The sequence below is a fragment of the Canis lupus genome, chromosome 22, assembly GCF_048164855.1.
Source record: "Canis lupus baileyi chromosome 22, mCanLup2.hap1, whole genome shotgun sequence".
NCBI lineage: Eukaryota > Metazoa > Chordata > Mammalia > Carnivora > Canidae > Canis > Canis lupus.
The window spans coordinates 25,153,153-25,172,010 of record NC_132859.1 but is presented as its reverse complement, the minus strand read 5'-3'; the positions used below and the strand labels follow the sequence as shown (position 1 = coordinate 25,172,010).

At 41.3% G+C, this 18,858-nt stretch overlaps 1 protein-coding gene across 1 annotated transcript in view; it reads left to right on the top strand.

Annotated features, from left to right (window-relative positions):
• LOC140614042 (collagen alpha-4(VI) chain-like) overlaps positions 1-18,858 on the top strand; it is a 102,110-nt gene that overhangs the window by 13,366 nt on the left and 69,886 nt on the right. Inside the window, exons 3-8 of the mRNA XM_072792815.1 lie at positions 866-1,468; positions 3,594-4,181; positions 5,015-5,620; positions 9,166-9,795; positions 14,132-14,677; positions 15,026-15,580. Coding sequence (XP_072648916.1) covers positions 866-1,468; positions 3,594-4,181; positions 5,015-5,620; positions 9,166-9,795; positions 14,132-14,677; positions 15,026-15,580 — 3,528 coding nt within the window. The remainder of the gene's footprint in view (positions 1-865; positions 1,469-3,593; positions 4,182-5,014; positions 5,621-9,165; positions 9,796-14,131; positions 14,678-15,025; positions 15,581-18,858) is intronic.

Below are 18,858 nucleotides of genomic sequence, written 5' to 3'. Positions count from 1 at the left end.
AACTGGGTTTGGGAGAAGTAGTTGTATAGTGCAAGCTTGAGTTCAGGGAGCCAATGGACAAATAGGAGCCAAACTTACAGTAATGGCACGAGATAAAACTATGGTTGCTAGAGAGCTCAGAACTGCAAAGCAGATGTCTTAGGTCAGGTTCTCAAGATGCAGAGACTGGGACAGGGATTTGGTGAACGTGTTATTGTAAGGGAATACTCTTTAGGACAGACCAAAGAGAAGTGAGATAGGCTGGAGGTTGAAGAAGCCAAGCAAGGATGTAGCCTCAGGTAACATCCAGCCTTGGCCTGAGCCATGGAAGCTGCTAGAGTCTAAACAGCACCATGAGACCAACGGGGCCAGGTGTTTGTAACCCTGTGTCATTGAACATTGGCCACTCAGGTGGTATGATTTTCCAGGTGTCTCCAGATGTGGCTGCTCTTCTCCCTTCAGCCGTGGACAGGTCTCTAGACAAAGTGTCAGAGGGAAGCAGTTAACTATAGCGCTTGAAGCAGCTAGGACATAGGTGTGCCAGCCAGCAAAGATCTAGGTGGGGTACCAGCAGCATCTTCTACTGGTCAAAATTATTTTCTTTTATTAACTTTAAGGGATGGATGGAGGGCCACGGTCAGGGATCTCGCTGAATGGGTCAGATGTCTGTTAGAATGAAACAGAGAGTAGAAGGTGAATAAGGGTAGATGGTGGCTATGAGGAAGCCCAGGAAGATGATGATATGCTTAGGTTGTGCATGCTAGCTATTGTCAAAGAGCCATGCAGGCAGATCTGTGGGCTGTAAAGGCCACGAATGGGGAGAGAGAGTCATAGCCATAGCTGTCAATTTTGTGATGTTTTATTTTGAATTGTCTCTCTTCTCCAGTCTGCAGGGAGGCATCTGTGGGAGATGTTGTGTTTCTAGTGGACACCAGCCTCAACACCCAGGATATACGCAGTGTGCGGAACTTCTTGTACATCATGGTAAACAGCTTCAATGTCAGCAAAGACAGCATCCGCGTGGGGCTGGCTCAGTATGGTGATGTGCCCCGGTCTGAATTCCTGCTTTCTACCTACCCCCGCAAAGGTGATGTGTTGAAACACATTCAAAAACTTCAGCCTAAATCTGGGGGCCACAAGATGGGCCTGGCTCTGCAGTTTCTTCTAGATCACCACTTCCAGGCAACAGCAGGGAGTCGGGCCAGCCAGGGTGTGCCTCAGATGGCCATGGTGATCAGCAACAGCCCAGCTGAGGATCCTGTGCAGGAAGCTGCCAAGGCATTGAAGAGGGCAGGCGTACTACTTTATACCGTTGGTGTCAAAGATGCAGTTTTGGCGGAGCTCAAGGAGATCGCCAGCAGTCCTGCGGAGAAGTTCACCTCTTTTGTTCCCAACTTCCCTGATCTGGGCAGTCATGCTCAGAAGCTGCGGCAACAGGTCTGTGATACTTTGGCAAAGGCAGCTCAACCTGTTGACAGTGTCTTTCCAGGTACAGAAACTTTCTCCTTCTTGTTTCTGATCTAGAAGTTACAGAGCTCAAAGCTTTATCTCTTATCCATCGCTCCCATTGTCCTTCTTATTTTCCCTATGTGTATGTTGGATTTTAATATCACAGTGTCCCCAAACTATCTGTACTCTCTGCTCCCCTTCAATCATTGACCAGAAACTCACCAACTTCTAAAATAAATCTTGTAGGCATATGCTGGTAGCGTAAGTCCATTTTTGAAGGAAGAATATTGGTTCCCAGACTGATATTATTCCTAGATTAATTTATCCATGTTGCCTGGATGAGGGGCAGAAGAGGAGAGAGGGGCAGTAGATCTAGATCCTCTGCATAGCTTGCTTATTTTACTGCCAATGTGTTGGTATAATATATTGGTTATTATGAGGATGAATTTAGGGAAAAGTAAGGTCTGGGTTCAAATTCCAGTTCTCTACTTTTTAACTGTGTCAATTTGAACAAGTTACTTTCTCTCAATCTAAATTTTCCTAGGATGGTAGTATCTGCCTCAGAAAGTTGTTGAAAGCATTAAATAAAACTATACAGGTCAAGTACTTATCACAGTGCTCAGCTCATCAGAGGTGATAGCATTATGGTCATTATCTGTGAAGATATAACTCTCATTAGCTTTGTACTTCTGTTGGTGGTGATGGGGCAGAGACTTACAGAAATCCTTAATGAGTTAATTACTTAATTCTATGAGAAAAAACTTTGAGCTGAGAAAGAGGAGCTTCGTAGTGGTTTTCATCAAAATGCTCAAGAAAATAGAGCAAATAATAACTTATTCATTATTTTGGTATTTCTACATAAGGTAGGTAAATTGGAAGAAGTGCTAAAACTTTTCACCCATTTGATGCTGCAGCAGTTTGGTGGTGGTATCGCATCTGTACAACCAAATTATATACCTTGCTTTTGTGTGTCACTTCAGGGTTTACACAAAAGGTTTATATACTTAGTAATATTAACTACCATATGCTTGGTAATATATAGTTTGCCAAACTTGCTTAAATTGCCCATCTGACTGGTAGATACATACATAAGGCAATTCTTTGTTAGACTCATGGGGATGTGTGTGATGCACAGGGTAATTATTATTTACTTTTATATAGATATCTAAGGCAACTGGCATTATTATTTACATTTTTCAAGCGAGGAAACAGGTCAAAGGTAATATAACTGGATTTGATCCCAGGTTTTTAAGAGCAGATCCATTCTAATAGGCCAGGTGTTGTAGATTGTGTCCCTCAGAAGCAGAGCTTGAGGCAAGGATTTGGATATACATTATTTATTATGGAAGAGCTCCCAATGGGTTGGTAAAGATGTGGGGGATACAGGACGGAGAGGTAGAGGAAAGAAAGGAAGAATGAAATCTTAGGCAAAAGTTCCACAGAGGGTAGTTTTAGCATTATCCTACAGGAGAACTCAGGAATATAAATTATGCTGGCAGCTAGGCTTTCATAAATTGTGGGCAAAGCAGCTCCAGTAGCTGAAGAGAAGTCCTCCAAGGAACAGTGTACAGAAATGGTAATAAGGAATTCAAAAGGACCTGGGGAGAGTCTACAGTAGACTATCTTATTTTATCCTCAAAACTACTCTTGAGAGTGTGAGTGATGGTATAAAATTTCAGTGCTGCAAAGAAGAAAATTGAGTCCCAAAAAGATGAGTGATAAATAGGTCACAGGGCTCCTAAATGATGGAGCTACTATGACATGTATCATGGAATACAGGATATATTCCAGCTTTCTGACTTGTTGGTACCAGCACACTTATAGAGATGAAGTTTATTAGCACTAGAAAGAGGACAACCCCTTTCTAAGAATGCTGCTACATTTATAGAAGGGTTTTTCTTAATGAGATTGAAGGGATTGTCCAAACGGGTTTCAAGATCGGAAGTATCAATAGAACAGGACAGAAGCCTCAGATGATGGAATAGAGGGAAGAAAAAGCACAGGGAGGTTGTCACTCCTCTGAGCACTGTCATTTAGGGTGTATAGTCCACAGAGGATAGTCTAACTGGCACTGCTCTCCTTTCTGTACACCATTCAGCTCCATTGGTTCTCAGCATTTTGAGTGAGACCCACAGACTCCATGCCTTTTGTTCTTTTTCTTGCAGCTTGCAGAGAGGCAGCTCTGGCAGACATTGTCTTCCTAGTAGATAGCTCAACCAGCATTGGGCCCCAGAACTTCCAGAAAGTGAAGAACTTCCTTTACTCTGTCATCTTGGGGCTTGACATCAGCAGTGACCAGGTCCGAGTGGGACTTGCTCAGTATAATGACAACATCTACCCAGCCTTTCAGCTGAACCAGTACCCTCTGAAGAGTGTGGTCCTGGAGCAGATTCAGAATCTTCCCTACCGTACAGGAGACACAAACACAGGGAGTGCCCTGGAGTTTATCAGGATGCACTACTTGACAGAGGCAGCTGGCAGCCGGGCCAAGGACAGTGTTCCTCAGATAGTTATCCTGGTGACAGATGGGGAGTCAAATGATGAAGTTCAGGAGGCAGCCAACAAGTTAAAAGAAGATGGAGTTGTTGTGTATGTAGTAGGGGTCAATGTCCAGGATGTCCAGGAACTGCAAAAAATAGCCAGCGAGCCATTTGAGAAGTTTCTCTTCAACATCGAAAACTTCAACATCCTTCAGGATTTCTCAGGAGGCATTCTTCAGACTCTGTGCTCAGCAGTAGAGGGTAAGATAAAAGGTAAGAAGCTTCATCAAAACCCTACATTTCCAATCAGAGCACCTAATTATTAATGAGCCAGAATGCACTGAGTGTAGTAGGAAGGCAGGAGAAGGAGCTGGTTGCCATCACTGGAGAACCTGAGGGGACTTCCTAGGTGAAGGAACATTGGTGCTGGGAGTTGAAGAATGAATACTTCTTGTGGGACATCCTGCCATGTTGTTCAAAGGAAGACCAGAAGATCTATGTTTTTTATCCTGCTTGTGCCACTGTTTAGTTATGTGAGCATGGACAAGCAGCTTCATTCCTTCACATTAATGTTCTTATCTGTACAATGAAGATAATAGCACTTGCCTAGTAGGATACTTTATGGGGTTTAAGTCAGATAATGTGTATAAAAATTACTAGCACAAAATAACTGCTCCATATATGTCCATTTTCCTTGCCTCTTCCATTGGTGGAAGAAGAATAGGCAAGAGTTGCTTTAGTCTAATAAGGCAGACAACAAAAGCAGTAGGATGTAAGGGGGAGAGAGTCTTGTGATAGGAGGTGGAAATACAAAATGGACACCATTATATAAATATAGTACCTCTCTCTCTTCTGTATCCATGAGATCTTGATTTTTTAAAATTTATTTATTTATTAGAGACCCACACAGAGAGAGGCAGAGACATAGGCAGAGGGAGAAGCAGGCTCCATGCAGGGAGTCCGATGAGGGACTTGCTCTCCAGGATTATGCCCTGGGCTGAAGGGAGGTGCTAAACCACTGAGCCACCCAGGCATCCCATGAGATCTTGATTTGATTTACTTTCTCCTCTATGTCTTTTCCTTTTTTCTCCTCTCTTTGATTCCAGAATTCACTCAAGCTTATGCAGATGTGGTCTTTCTTGCTGACACCTCACAGAATACATCACAGGCCAGTTTCCAGTGGATGCAGAATTTCATCTCCAGAGTGGTTGGCCTGCTGGATGTTGGCAGGGACAAGTACCAGATTGGTCTGGCTCAGTATGGTGGTCAAGGTCATACTGAATTTTTGCTCAATACCTACCATACCCGGGATGAGATGATTGCTCACATCCGTGAGCACTTTTTGCTCCGGGGTGGCTCCAGGAGGACGGGCAAAGCTCTGCGATACCTTCATCAGACCTTCTTCCAGGAGGCAGCAGGAAGCCGGTTTCTCCAGGGCATTCCCCAATATGCAGTGGTCATGACCTCAGGCAAATCTGAAGATGAGGTCTGGGATGCTGCACAAACACTGAGGGAGAAAGGAGTGAAAGTCATGTCTGTGGGTGTACAGGACTTTGACAGGAAAGAACTGGAGGGGATGGCAACTCCACCCCTTATATACGAGATGCAAGGAGAAGATGGAGTCAGACAGTTGATGCAGGATGTGAGTGTGGTTATCCAAGGGACTGGGAAGCCTCAATTCGGGATTGCGTCTGAGAAGGAGACTCGAGTAGGTAAGGTTTGGTGCCTACCTGTGTGAGCCACTGAGAGGCCTCAGAAACTCTGGAGAAAAAGCTGAGAAGGGGGGCATTCTGGATTTCTCGATAATGAGATACTAGCACCAGTGGATGGGGAAGAAGAGGCAAAATTGGGCTTCCTCAAGCACACACATTATATTAATTAACTATGGTCACAGTGATGCTGCATAAGAAACCATCTGAAAAGTCAGGGGCTGAAAAGAATCATTTATTTTCACTGATCTGCTGGAATCAGCTGATCTTTTTGGGCTCAATGGAATGGTTTTGCTGATCTTGCCTTGGCTTATCCACAGATTTGAGCTTTGGCTAAAGGTTGGTTGATCTACATTTTGCTCTGCTCCATAGCGCTTATCTTCCTCCTGGGATTATTAGGCTAGTCTGGGCACATTATACATATCCCCATGGGAATTGCAGAGGTGCAAGAGAGAAAATCTAATTACATAAGCACTTTTAAGGCCTCTCCTTCATCATCTGCTAACATCCCATTGGCCAAGTAAGTCATATAGTCATGTCATCATCAATGGAGTAAGAAAGTATAGTCCTCCCATGGAAGTGAGATGTAGGGAGTGAATGTTTCTGAGCAATAATTCAAGTTACCATATGCCTTCTCCAGGAGAAGGGGTATTCAGGCTTCTCCCCAGAGAAGCTGGTGTTCAAAATGCTTAAGGGAGGTGCTATTAACATTTTGAGTAAGATGATTTGTAGTGTAGGATTGTACAGTGCATTGTCAGGGTCTGGCATTCCTGGTTTCTGACAGTGGCATCCCCCATGACAATTCAAAACACTGCCATATATTTCAAAATGTCCCCTGGGGATGAGAACCATTGAGCCTTATCTTCTATAAGTCCTTTTATACATTCTAACTATTAGCCAAGCTGAACTACTCACCATTTGCTATATATGTGTCATGCTTTCCTACCACTGTCCTGCCCTTGAATACACTGTACTATTAGCCTGGAATGGCTACAGGTAAAACTTTGTCCTTCAGTTGTTAAGTTATCCTCTTGACAGTGCTTATGGTTGATCCTCACAACAGAAGTGATATATCCCTCCTTTCTCTGAACTATTATAGCTCTGCCCAGACCTCTCAACATGTAGAGCTTGAAAGTCCTTGGAATTTTATAGTCAAAAGAGACATACACATGTGAGACAAGATGAGGAAAATCCAAGCAGAGATCCTAAGGAACTAAGAGGCATCTTACAGACACTACATTAAGTAGAAGTAGACTAGAAGGAAAGTGTAATGGAGAATTTGACCCAGAAGGAATTGTGTTGGCCCCTCCGCTCAATAATGGGTATGATCTTAATATATAGGGAAAACGGAAGAGGCTGCTCTTGGTAAGAGGAAGAGCATGAGAAAGGGTGTGGAAGTGGGAATGGGCTGGATAAATATGGAATAAAGTGACAAAATGGAGCCAATTGGAGGAGGGAGAGGGTTTGGAGGTAGTAAGAGATGAGATCAGACGAGGTAAGATGAATCCCAGGATCCCAAAGGCACTGGGAAGTAACTATAGGCTTTTAAGCAGGAAAAAATGACATCACTAAAGTGGTCTTTAAGGAAGGCTTCCGGGGCAGGCTGAATTCTACATGACACCTCAGACTGAGAAGGATTTTAAGGCTGAACCGTAACCTATTCCCATTGGAAGGATGCCTGGGTCTAGACCAATGGTGGCTCTGATAGTGAGGAAAGGGGATGAACCCTAAAGACAACTTGTAAGGAGAATACAGTTGATCCTTGAACAACTCAGGGGTTAGGGGCACTTACCCCAGCCCCCACAGTTGAAAAACTCCATATGAATTTTGGCTCCCCAAAACTTAACTAGTAATAGCCTCCTGTTGACCAGAAAACTTACAGATAGCCTAAACAGTGAATTAACAATTTTTTGTGTTATATGTATCATATACTGTATTCTTCAATAAAGTTAGCTAGAGAGGAAAAAAATGTTAAAAAATCATACAGATGAGAAAATATATTTATAGTACTGTACATATATTTACTGGAAATGTGGCCACCTGTGAGTGCACTGGCCTCTGAGGGGCAAGGGCACTACCATGGAAATGGGCCTGTCAGAGACCCCAGTGAGTGGACAACCAAGTGGGAGTGTGTTGGTGTACCAGGGGCTCATGGGTTCCTGTGCAGTGCCATCTCTGCCCTCTGAACATGTTTCTCTGCTTCAGCCCAGCTCCTGCCCCAGACCTGGCACTTTACCCAACCACCCCATGGACTCACAGGGCAACCTGCAGCCCTGCCCAGTCCCAGGGCCCCTGGTAGCCTGGGTGGGCCTCCCTCATACTCAGAGGCTAGCAGGTACCTTTTATTGTGTCTTATAGAGACTTGGGTGGGCAGCTGTAAATAAATGCCTGTGGTTTTTGGTGTTAGCTCTTAAAAAGAAAGAAAATTCACGTATGTAAGAGGACCAGCGCAGGGCAAACCCATGTTGATCAAGGGTCAACTGTAATAACATGTGGTATAAGCAGGTGAAGGAAGCAAGAAGTCGGAGATTCTTGGAGTTTCTATAGGAAGTGTTTTAGACTTGGCAAAATCAGAGGCAACACTCTTTTTAAAACTAGGATTGTTTTTGGTTCTTTATAAGAAATTACAGGACATCGAGAGTCCAAAGATAAGTCATAAGGTGATTCTGTTGCCTCTCTAAACTTTATTTGACAGGACTCAGCTGTTGATACCTTGGCTTTAGCCTTCTGCATGTTTGGGTCTGCACTAGGGAGATTTCTGTTTTCATGTGTCAAAAGAGATTTGGACCTCTCTGGTATGTGGACTCAGTGGGTTTCTCTATGTTAAGCACTGCCCTAAACTTGGAAGGGAGTTCATGCAGTGATAGCTCTATTCTCCCATTTGAGGCAGGTTCAAGCCAAGGTTCTTTTATAGGAGAATTAAAAAGCCAGTTATCCCAATTTGTGGGCAAAGATTTTTTTCACAGGACCTTGCAACATCTCATGTTGCCTCTGTTGAAGTGACATGAGATTTATCAGAGAAAGATGCACAAGTTAATAGTCACAATTTCTTATTTGCATCTTTATCAAGAGGAAACATTATTAAACCAAGGATATGTTAGGCCTATAATAGAGAATTTGACTCAATGTTTCCTGAATCTAGAAAAATTAAGAACAAAACCTAGTCGAGCCAGACTCAGATGCTTCTAATGGACTTTGATGAATTGAAAAAATGATCTGAAAGCACTTTCTTGTGGATATTCATATGTTTACATATTTTGCAAGTGATGTAAATACTCTTTCCAGTGAAAAATTTTGTGATAAATATGAAACCTGTGATCTTTGACCATCATGCCAAATACCGGTCATAAAGGCTTCCACTAAATTTAAAAACTCATTAATATAAGTTAGTATAACATATTTATTAGAACTTGTAATATGAAATATATTAGTACACTATATAAAAATATAACATAATACATTAGTGAAAATATAGCATAATACAAAAGGAATATTGTCTTTATTATTCTGTTCTCATGCTTAGCCCTTCTTTCTGTTTTTGTTTATAGCATGTCCAATGGCCATCCCAGCTGATTTAGTCTTCCTTGTTGAGGAATTCAGCAGGGACAAGCAATGGAATTTCCAACAAGTTATCGACTTCTTAAAGACCACCGTCAGCTCTCTAAATGTTCATCCTGATGGTGTGAGAATTGGCTTGGTCTTTTACAGTGAGGAACCACGACTGGAGTTTTCCCTGGACACATTTCAGACCCCAGCCAAAATGTTGGAGCATTTGGACAAATTAACCTACCGGAGAAGAAGTGGAAGGACCAAGACTGGTGCTGCCTTGGATTTCCTGAGAAATGAGGTTTTTGTTGAGGAGAGGGGCAGCCGATCCAAGCAGGGTGTGCTGCAGATGGCCGTGGTCACCACAGAAGGTTTCTCCCAAGACCAGTTGTCTGAACCAGCTTCTCTCCTCCGTAGGGCAGGGGTTACCATCTATGCGGTAGGCACCCACCGTGCCTCAGAGAGTAAAGACCTGGAAAATATAGCATCATATCCTCCTTGGAAGCATGTCATCTCACTGGAGTCCTTTCTACAACTCTCTGTTGTGGGAAGCAAGATTAAGAACCAACTCTGCCCTGAGACTGTGGACACAAGTGTTTCCATTTCTGGGATGGGCCAGGCCCCGCAAGAAGGTAGGTGGACCTTTTCCAAATTTGATCTTTTTAAAAAAAATCTTTACTTTACTTGTTCCATATACCCACCTCCTATACTCCTCAACCAAGGAAAGATTTTGGAGTCAACTGATTTAAAAACAGGAACAGAATAGTTATAAAATCTTTGTTTTGTTTTGATTCCTTTTCCTCATTCTTTTTCTCAATTTCATGAAAATATATGTATATTTGCTGTAGAAGCAAATCTAGGGATCTAGTATGGATTTACTAAATCTGAAGCTCCTTGAGTAGAAAATGACTTCTAAAAAGATAAAAACATTCCTGAAATTAAAAATTTTGACTTCTTATATTTCTTACATTCCCTGTATGAGTGAAACCATATGATGACTGTCCTTCTCCAATTGACTTACTTCACTCAGCATAAGAAATAGTGGAAGGGATTATAAGGGAAAGGAGGGAAAATGAGTGAGAAAAATTAGAGAGGGTAACAAAACTTGAGAGACTCCTAACTCTGGGAACAAGCAAAGGGTAGTGGAAGGGGAGGCGGGCAGGGGGATGGGGTAACTGGGTGATGGGCACTGAGGAAGGCAGTTGATGGGATGAGCATTGGGTGTTATACTATGTGTTGGCAAATCAAACATCAATAAAAAATTTTTTTTACTCCAAATATAAATGAACATTAATTTGCTAATCTTTTGTGTAGAGCCAAGGCTTTTTTGAATATGAGCCCTGCTGATTGGCGTTCTGTATATTTTCTTCATCAATCATCCAATAGTATAGTTTCTAGAATTTCTAGCTTCAGTTTCTTTAAAATGGGAAGAAAACTTAGCCACTTTTGAGGGGTGCCTGGGTGGCTCAGTGGTTGACCTTTGGCTCAGGTCATGATTCCGGGGTCCTGGGATCGAGTCCTGCATCAGGCTCCCTGCAGGGTGCCTGCTTCTCTCTCTGCCTATGTTTCTGCCTCTCTCTCTGTCTCTCATGAATAAATAAATAAAATCTAAAAAAAAAAAGAAAGAAAGAAAAAGAAGACAGCTATTTTTGAAACAATCTTCGTATGGAATCCTTATTTTTATGGTCTCAAAAATTCAATTTTTGTAGTGCTATCTGATACACTAACAGTTTCCTTTAAAACAATTTACCTTTATTGGGTCTTTTCTAAGGAGTTACTTTGATTTCATAGACATAATAAACCCCTTTTATTCACACTCATATCCTATTGATTTGCACAATATTTGATTTATTGTATAATTGTAGTAACAAAACTACCATAAATAGGCTGAGGACAAACCTATGTTGCTCTTGGTTAGACTTACTCTTTGTTGACCTTACAATTAAAGTCAGTTATTTTACCAGTAAAAATGGGTGTATTTGGAAAGCAGAGAACTGCAATTCAGATAGGCAAGCTATAGCAACAACAGTAGGCAAGCTCAACAAACAAAGGAGAGGAATATTATTTTATTGAGAAGGAAGAAATTGGGAGGGATTATTTTGAATGAAAGTCCATTGGAAAAATTCAAGAGTTACAGAGCGATGGTGGTTTCTCATTGGCTGAATTGCTGGGGTAGTTGATTTCTTGTAGGAGATGCATTATTCATTTTTTTTTTCCTATTGGGGCTATAATTGATTCTTTTCTGCTGAGGATTCTTCTGTTGGGGCCTGACATGGACAAGTGGTAGGGCATGAGAATTTTTCTTTCTGTTCTCCTGTCTCCATTTTAGAGAGGTTTCCCTTTATTAATTTTCACATCTTTCACTGAGTGAAGCAGAACTGTGTAGTGTTGCCCTTGGGGTCTTCCAGGGGGAGGGCACTCAGCGTATTGTGGGAACATCACTCATGTGTTATTGATGTGAGGGGAGAAAGTCAATTATCTGGTGAGCCACTTAAGAGGAAGTTGATTAGGAGAGCTCCTACTGTGTATTCGGTTTCAAAAAAATACCAGAGAAAACATAGCAGTTAAGTATATGCATCTTGAGTCAAACTGCCTGAATTTTAAATCCATAATTTTCCACTTACTGGCTATCATAAGTATCTTTGTGTCTGTCTGTTCATATGTCTATTTTTGTCCACCCGTGCTAATATTTCTGAGATTCAAATCAGAATAATAGAAAGAAGTTGACTACTTGAAATGTAGATAATTAGCTTAAAATTCAAAAGGCTGTGATTATGTCTTCAGGGGAAAATCACTGAGCCTTTTTTTTTTTTTAAACAATCATTAAACAATCTTGCAATTTCTTCATTATTTGTGCTGAGGTCTAGAGATTTAAAATATTTAAATTAATTCCCATCTTTTGTTTTGGCCTGTATTTTTTTGTCCCTTTCTCCGTCCTAGGAATGAGAAACAAAATCATTAAATACGAATTTCATTTCATTGTGCACCCCCTACCTATAATCTGTAGGGAGGAAGGAAAGAGAAGTCTCCTTTTCTCTTCTAATTCACAGACAAGGGCTGAGAGTTGGTTTTGTTCCCAGACTACATAGCCGCTAAAAAGAAACCTGGAATCAGGAAAATCAACTCCAAGTCTAGAGTGGTTAGAGGTAAAAGGAAGTTGGGGCAGTTTTATCAGAAATTTGTCCTGGATGACTACAAGATCATAATATCTACCATTTATTGGTCATCAGCTATGTGTCACATACTCTGCTAAGCACTTTGTGTGTGTAATAGATATGGATGCATAGCAGCATCCAGACTATAAAAATTATTCTCTCTGTTCCCTTCTGCCTCAAACTTCCATCTGCCAAGATTGTCCTGAATGTATATTGCCAGAGAGTCTTTAGGGCTCTAGGATCCTTTGGACATTGCAAAGGCCCTGGGCTGCAGAGGAGCCACTTTGGACCACTGCTGCATGGAACTGGCTCCAGAGATGCCTCTTCCTGCCCAAAAGTCTTTTTCTCAGACTCAGGCCAGCCATCTACCTGTCATCAGTGGGTGCTGGCTTCCGGCAAGATCTGAATTTCTGCCTTCTTTTTCTATAACTTCTCCTTGAGTCTCCAAGTATTCAATAAACACTTTACCAGAGAGATGGATAACTATTCTCCACACTCTTCCAAGTCACACCTCCTTCCCGTGCCTGCCCTGCCAGTATAGGATTGCCAGATACAATGCAGGATGCCTGGTTACAATAGAATTTCATTCAGAAAAAAAATACTTTTTTAAAATATAACTATGTCCCACATATCACATGGACCAAGTTTCTCCCAAATGAAAGGCCTGAGCAAGGGAGCCCATCTGCCTCCTCAGACCACTTCCTTTCAGCCAGAAAACACGAAAAGGCTCTCCATTCTCCCTGGGATGAGGAGTCTAGAGATTAGAAACATAAGGCTAGACCACATTTTCTGAGGGGTGCAAGGAGAAAATTATACGTCATTTTTTTTTTTTTTTTTAGGAATCTGCTATGTGGCAGTGGGTGATCTTAATCATTAATTTTTAATACTCAGCTCTTCTATTTTTCTATGATCTTATTTAGTCCTCACTATAATCTTACTGAATAGGTGTGAAGATTGCCATTTGATAGATTAGGAAATTGAGATGCAAAGGGGCAAGCCTGGATACTAAGTAGTTGAGAAAGGATGTAAATGTAGATCCATTTTGCCCTTTGGAGTCTAAGCCTTAATACAAAGTGATTCATTTAAGTAAGGTTCATTTTAAACAGAAAGTTTTATACTAAATTAATGACGTTTCAGAAAGCGTACTCTTTTGCTTATATTTTAGGAAGTCTGACTTGCATGGGAAACAGGAATATTGGATACCGAGACAGTTCCTAGCTCCAAATATGTCCTGATATTTTACTTTAGCTTGTCCCATTTGGAAAATGTCAGGTACTACTTACTTCATGTCTCCAGCAGGGTTCACCCAGAAACAGACTGAGACCAGGATATGGATGCAAGTGATTTATCCGGGAGGAGTCCCCAGGGGATACTGGTAGGGGTGTAGAGATTTGAGAAAAGGAAGGAAGGCAGCCAACAGAGGCTGAATTAGTGAGCAGGTAATTGCTGTAGGCAGCTGGGGCTCAGTTTTGCTGGGGACTCAGGGAAACTGTGTTGAGTTCCCCTCAGAGCTGTCCCACCCAACGGGCAAGGGAGCTGGGTATGTATCCACTACTCCCCTGTCAATCATTGCTTGGTGGCTGCTTCCAAACTCACTCCCAGGCATTGTGGCCTGTCTGCTGTGTGGCTGATCATGCTTCTGGTCAAACAATATCCCTAGGCAGAGTCACAGGTGCTTTCAGTAGAAAGCTGTTGCCTCCCGAGGGAATGATGAGAACTAAGGGTGTACGGGTGGGGATCAGGATTAAAGGCTTTGGCTACACACTATCTCACACTCCATTCTAATGGGTCACTCCTTCTTCTTATTGCCTAGACTGTGTGCACATTCAGAGGGCCGACATTTACTTCCTCATCGATGGGTCTAGCAGCATCAAAGATGCCAATTTTCTCGAAATGAAGGTGTTCATGAATGAGGCAATAAAGAGGTTCCAAATTGGGCCCGACAGAGTACAGTTTGGAGTCGTTCAGTACTCAGATGGAATTAATATTCAATTTGCCCTTAGCCAGTATTCCAGTATGGCAGAGCTGAAAGCAGCCATTGATGACATCCAGCAGAGGAAAGGTGGCACCATGACTGGTGAGGCCTTGAGCAGGATGGCTCAGGTCTTTGTGGATACTGCTCGCAGCAATGTGCCTTGGTATCTCATAATCATCACTGACGGTAAATCTGAAGATCCAGTGGCTGAGCCTGCAGAGGCACTGAGGGGAGAAGGAGTCATCATTTATGCTATTGGAGTCAAGAATGCTAATGTTATGGAGCTCAAGGAGATAGCTAAAGATAAGACCTTTTTCACACCTGAGTTTGATTCCTTGAAGGTCATCCAAAGAGATGTGGTTCAGGACATCTGCTCTTCAGAGAGTAAGTTGTTTCTTTAGTCTCTCTGTCCCTCCAAGTGTATGTATCTAATCTAATGAAATAGGCTTCATTCTCAAAGTATTGACTTCTTGGAGTCCAAAAGTGAATTTTGGTCACAGAGTGACCATGACCTGGAATGAAGCTAGCTGGTTAGATTTTATCTTTATCATACAGCTGTGTCTGTCTCATTTGTGCTGAGTCACAGAAAATTTATTTCTTTGACTTTCTCGTCCACCCTCTGTAAAAATATTTTTGTGTTGCATGTATGTCACCCCAGACTGTCCCTGGGGACTCAGAATTAATTGGTTTCAGGCTCTGAGTGAATGTTACTTTCTCCTTTTTTGTCCCCAGCCTGTAAGAATAGGCAAGCTGATATTATCTTCCTGATAGACGGTTCAGAATCCATCTCCCCAAATGACTTTGAGAAGATGAAGGGATTCGTGAAGAGGATGGTGAACCAAGCTAATATTGGTGCTGATGAAATTCAGATTGGCCTTTTGCAGTTCAGCTCATCCCCCCAGGAAGAATTCAGGCTCAACCAATACTCCTCAAAGGCAGACATCCACAGAGCCATCTCAAAAGTTGTGCAAATGAATGATGGCACTCGTACTGGGAAAGCCCTGACTTTTACTCTGCCTTTTTTTGACAGTTCAAGAGGAGGGAGACCCAATGTTCATCAGTATTTGATTGTGATCACTGATGGGGTTGCACAGGATGACGTAGCCATACCAGCCAAGGCTCTCAGGGACAGGAACATCGTTATTTTTGCCATTGGGGTGGGAGAAGCCAAAAGTGCTCAGCTTTTGCAGATTACTGATGATGTGCAGAAAGTGTACTATGAAGAGAATTTCGAGTCCCTGCAGAACTTGGAGAAGAAAATTCTTCTTAAGGTCTGCATTCCACAAGGTGCGTGAGGGTTTGTTATTTGATCCATGAGCCTGTTTTAAGTGTCAGAGATGATGTTATTTCTGTTAATAAAATGCAACTGATCTTTCTAGCTGGAGGTGGGAGTGAAGGTCATCCCGAAGGGAGGACAGTGGGCCTGAACACCGGATGCTGTGGTTCACCTTCCCCCGGGGATTCTTCTAATCATTCTCATGACTGTTACTACTTTGGACTCCAGTGGCCTGAACTTTCTCAGAACTCTATCTCTAGAAAGTCCTTACAACTCTTAGGTTTATTCCTTGTAGATAGAAGAACCAGACTGGAATAGGTAAACACAATTTATTGAAGGTTTGGGCATACCAAAAGGGAATTCAAAACAGAATAATGATCAGTTACATAGGTGCTCTTATGAACTAGAAAACAATTTCCTCTATGCGGCTTTGTACAGAGGCCTCTCTAATTTGTTGCCGGGAAGCTTTCATATGGCTGAGGTCATCCTCAACCCCATTTTAACTCCTCAAGTTTTTATCCTGAAGTAAGTTCCAGAGACAGGTGTTCCTCCTCCCAGAAGTCTGGATCTTCTCTTCCCCCAAGACTTACCTTACAATGTACAAGTGATCCAGAGAATATCTTCATGGATAGTATTCCTTCCTACCCAGAGGGAGTGAGATTCTCCAACACAATCACATTATAATCAGAATGGCTAACCATTAGATGGTCATTTTTTTGTGCCAGGGGCTATTGCAAGGGTTCCACATGTTAAAACATTTAATCTTCACATAAAATAGATATTATTTCACAGTTGGGGAAACTAAGTCACAAGAAAATCAGGTTATTTGGCCCAAGTAAATAGCCCAGCTGATATTTAAACTTGAGGCAATCTGGTTCTAGAGTCTGTGTACTAGATACTGTTCAATATTGCTTTTTGGTATAGTATGGTAGAGCATAAGAGGGCCTCTCAAACTTTAATATGCATTTGAATCATCTGGAGATCTTATTGAAATACAGATTCTGATTCAGTAGGTCATGGTGAGATTCTGCATTTCTAACAAGCTCCCAGGTGATGATGATCCTGCTGGTCCTCAAATTACACTTCAAGTAGGAGGGTAATGTAGTATAGTGTGTAGTGCAGTGTAGTGTAGCATAGTATAGTGCAGTATAGTATGATATTGGAAGGCATAATGAAGAGTAGTATAGTATAGAAGAGTATAATATAGTGTGATATAGTATAGAATGCCATGGAATGGCATGGAGTGGTTAATATAGTATAATAATACATAATAAAGTGTAGTAACATATAATAAACCATAGTGTAGTATGAAATAATATAAAGGGGTATATAATGAAACCCTTAAAGCCCAACATTCCTATGTAAACCTCATGTGAAGCAGATACTATTACTATGATACTTAATTCCCAGATGGGAAAGGCAAGAGAGAGGCTAAGAAATACAGAGGGGAAATAATGGGAGTCAGGGTTTGAACTTTCCAGAAGTTTGGTGTTGAAATCTGGAGCCAATTTTCTGGAGTATTAAATTAATATTTTTGTTTATACTGTGTAAAGGATAACACTTTACCATGCCCTTGGTGAATTCAGAAATCAATTGAAAAGAGTGGATGTGTGAAATTATTTTTTAAATAAGCATGGATTGTGGGATGTCCTGCATTAAGCAGTTCAGATTTTTCAGGAGTCAAAGTACACTTTTGTTTGTGTGTTTATATGTACTTGGCTATTATCCTGGGCAGGAAAAGAGGCATAGGATTCCAGCTTCTCTTTTCAGATTATTTTGTACCGCATAGTAAATTAGGATTTACATTCATCTTCAGCTTTGTCTTTTGACTTTTTGATAAAATTAGCTGGATACCTCAGTAATGGCTGGAACCTAATTAATTCCAGAATTCTGGAATCAAAAGCTGAATCATAAAGACCTTAGAAATAACTTGGTAAGATTCAATCCTCTATATTCTGGGGGTGGGGGGGTGGGGGTGGGAAATGCTTGCATATTCTTGCATTTACAGAATAAAGCCAGCTGAAAATGTTCCTGGGAAAATGTAAATTAAAAATATTGGGGTAATATACCATACTGCAAAAAGGAAATTCTTTTTTTCCTGAAATTAAATCTGATGTAGAAATGGGATTTACATCTGTGAAAACCCATTTTGGTGAATTTCAATTAGAGATTTAAAAGTCAACACAAAACCAAGATTTTTATATGAAAGGAGAGGAGGAAGACATTTTCTGTCTTGGCAATTCTGGAAACCTATCTGGCCAGCCAGCACAGAGTGTATTATTTAGGGGATGGAAAACTCATGGCTTAACTAACCCTGGATCTCAGATCCCTGAGAATCTTTAAGACATTGTTTATAACAATTTTCACTGGTAAAGGGTCCAGTATTTATTTATTTTCATCAAATTTGTCCCCTAAAATCTATAATTATTTTTATTGATTCTGAGCCAAATACTCCAGTGTGCACTGGCTAAGGAAAAAATGTCCATATTCTTGGCTTGCCCTGGACAATTGCAAGTTATGCTTGTTGTCCAGAAGTAGTTAATAATAGTGGCCCTTTTATGATTGTTAAATTACATTTTAAGTCATTTGTCCAGATTCTAATTCAGGTGCATCTGTGACCAACTTTAGCTTCCTCATTGAAATTTTGTGCATGGTCTGTGAGTGGGTGGCTATACCCTGAAAGATCAATGGGTTTTCAAATTTTTGCAACACTCTTCCAGGAAGGCTTACAAATTTTAAGGTAGAAGAAACAGAAAATTGGGAGTGGTTGTCAGTCTTGATCTTTTCTAATATGCTTCTCTGAAATAAGGTATATGCATGGGTGGTGAATGAAGAAAGTAACTTTTGGAGGAGAAGGGAATAGTACAGCATGTCCTGAAAGAGACTCAAAGCTCACTTATATTCCCTTCTTTATCAGTTTATCAAACATTTAGTGAGCATCTATCTGTATTAGGCATTGGGTAAAATGGTATAATCCCTGCTATGAAAGAATCTTTGTTTAGTGGGAGAGAAGGTCAAGTAAAGTAGCATAGATATGCAGGGGCATTTAATAAGTCAATTTGAGGAATTGGGGGAGGGAGGTCTCTGGAACTACAACTTGAAGGACATGTATTGGGTTAGCCATATTGGGATAGAAGAGATGGGAAAGGACACTCAGGTAGAGGGAATAGGATCTGCAGAGGAACGGAGGTATGAAACACTATATATTGTACCAGTTAGCTTTGCTGTATAACAATCACCCCCCAAATTAAATGAACACTACCATTGTTTAGCTTGTATTTCTCTACAT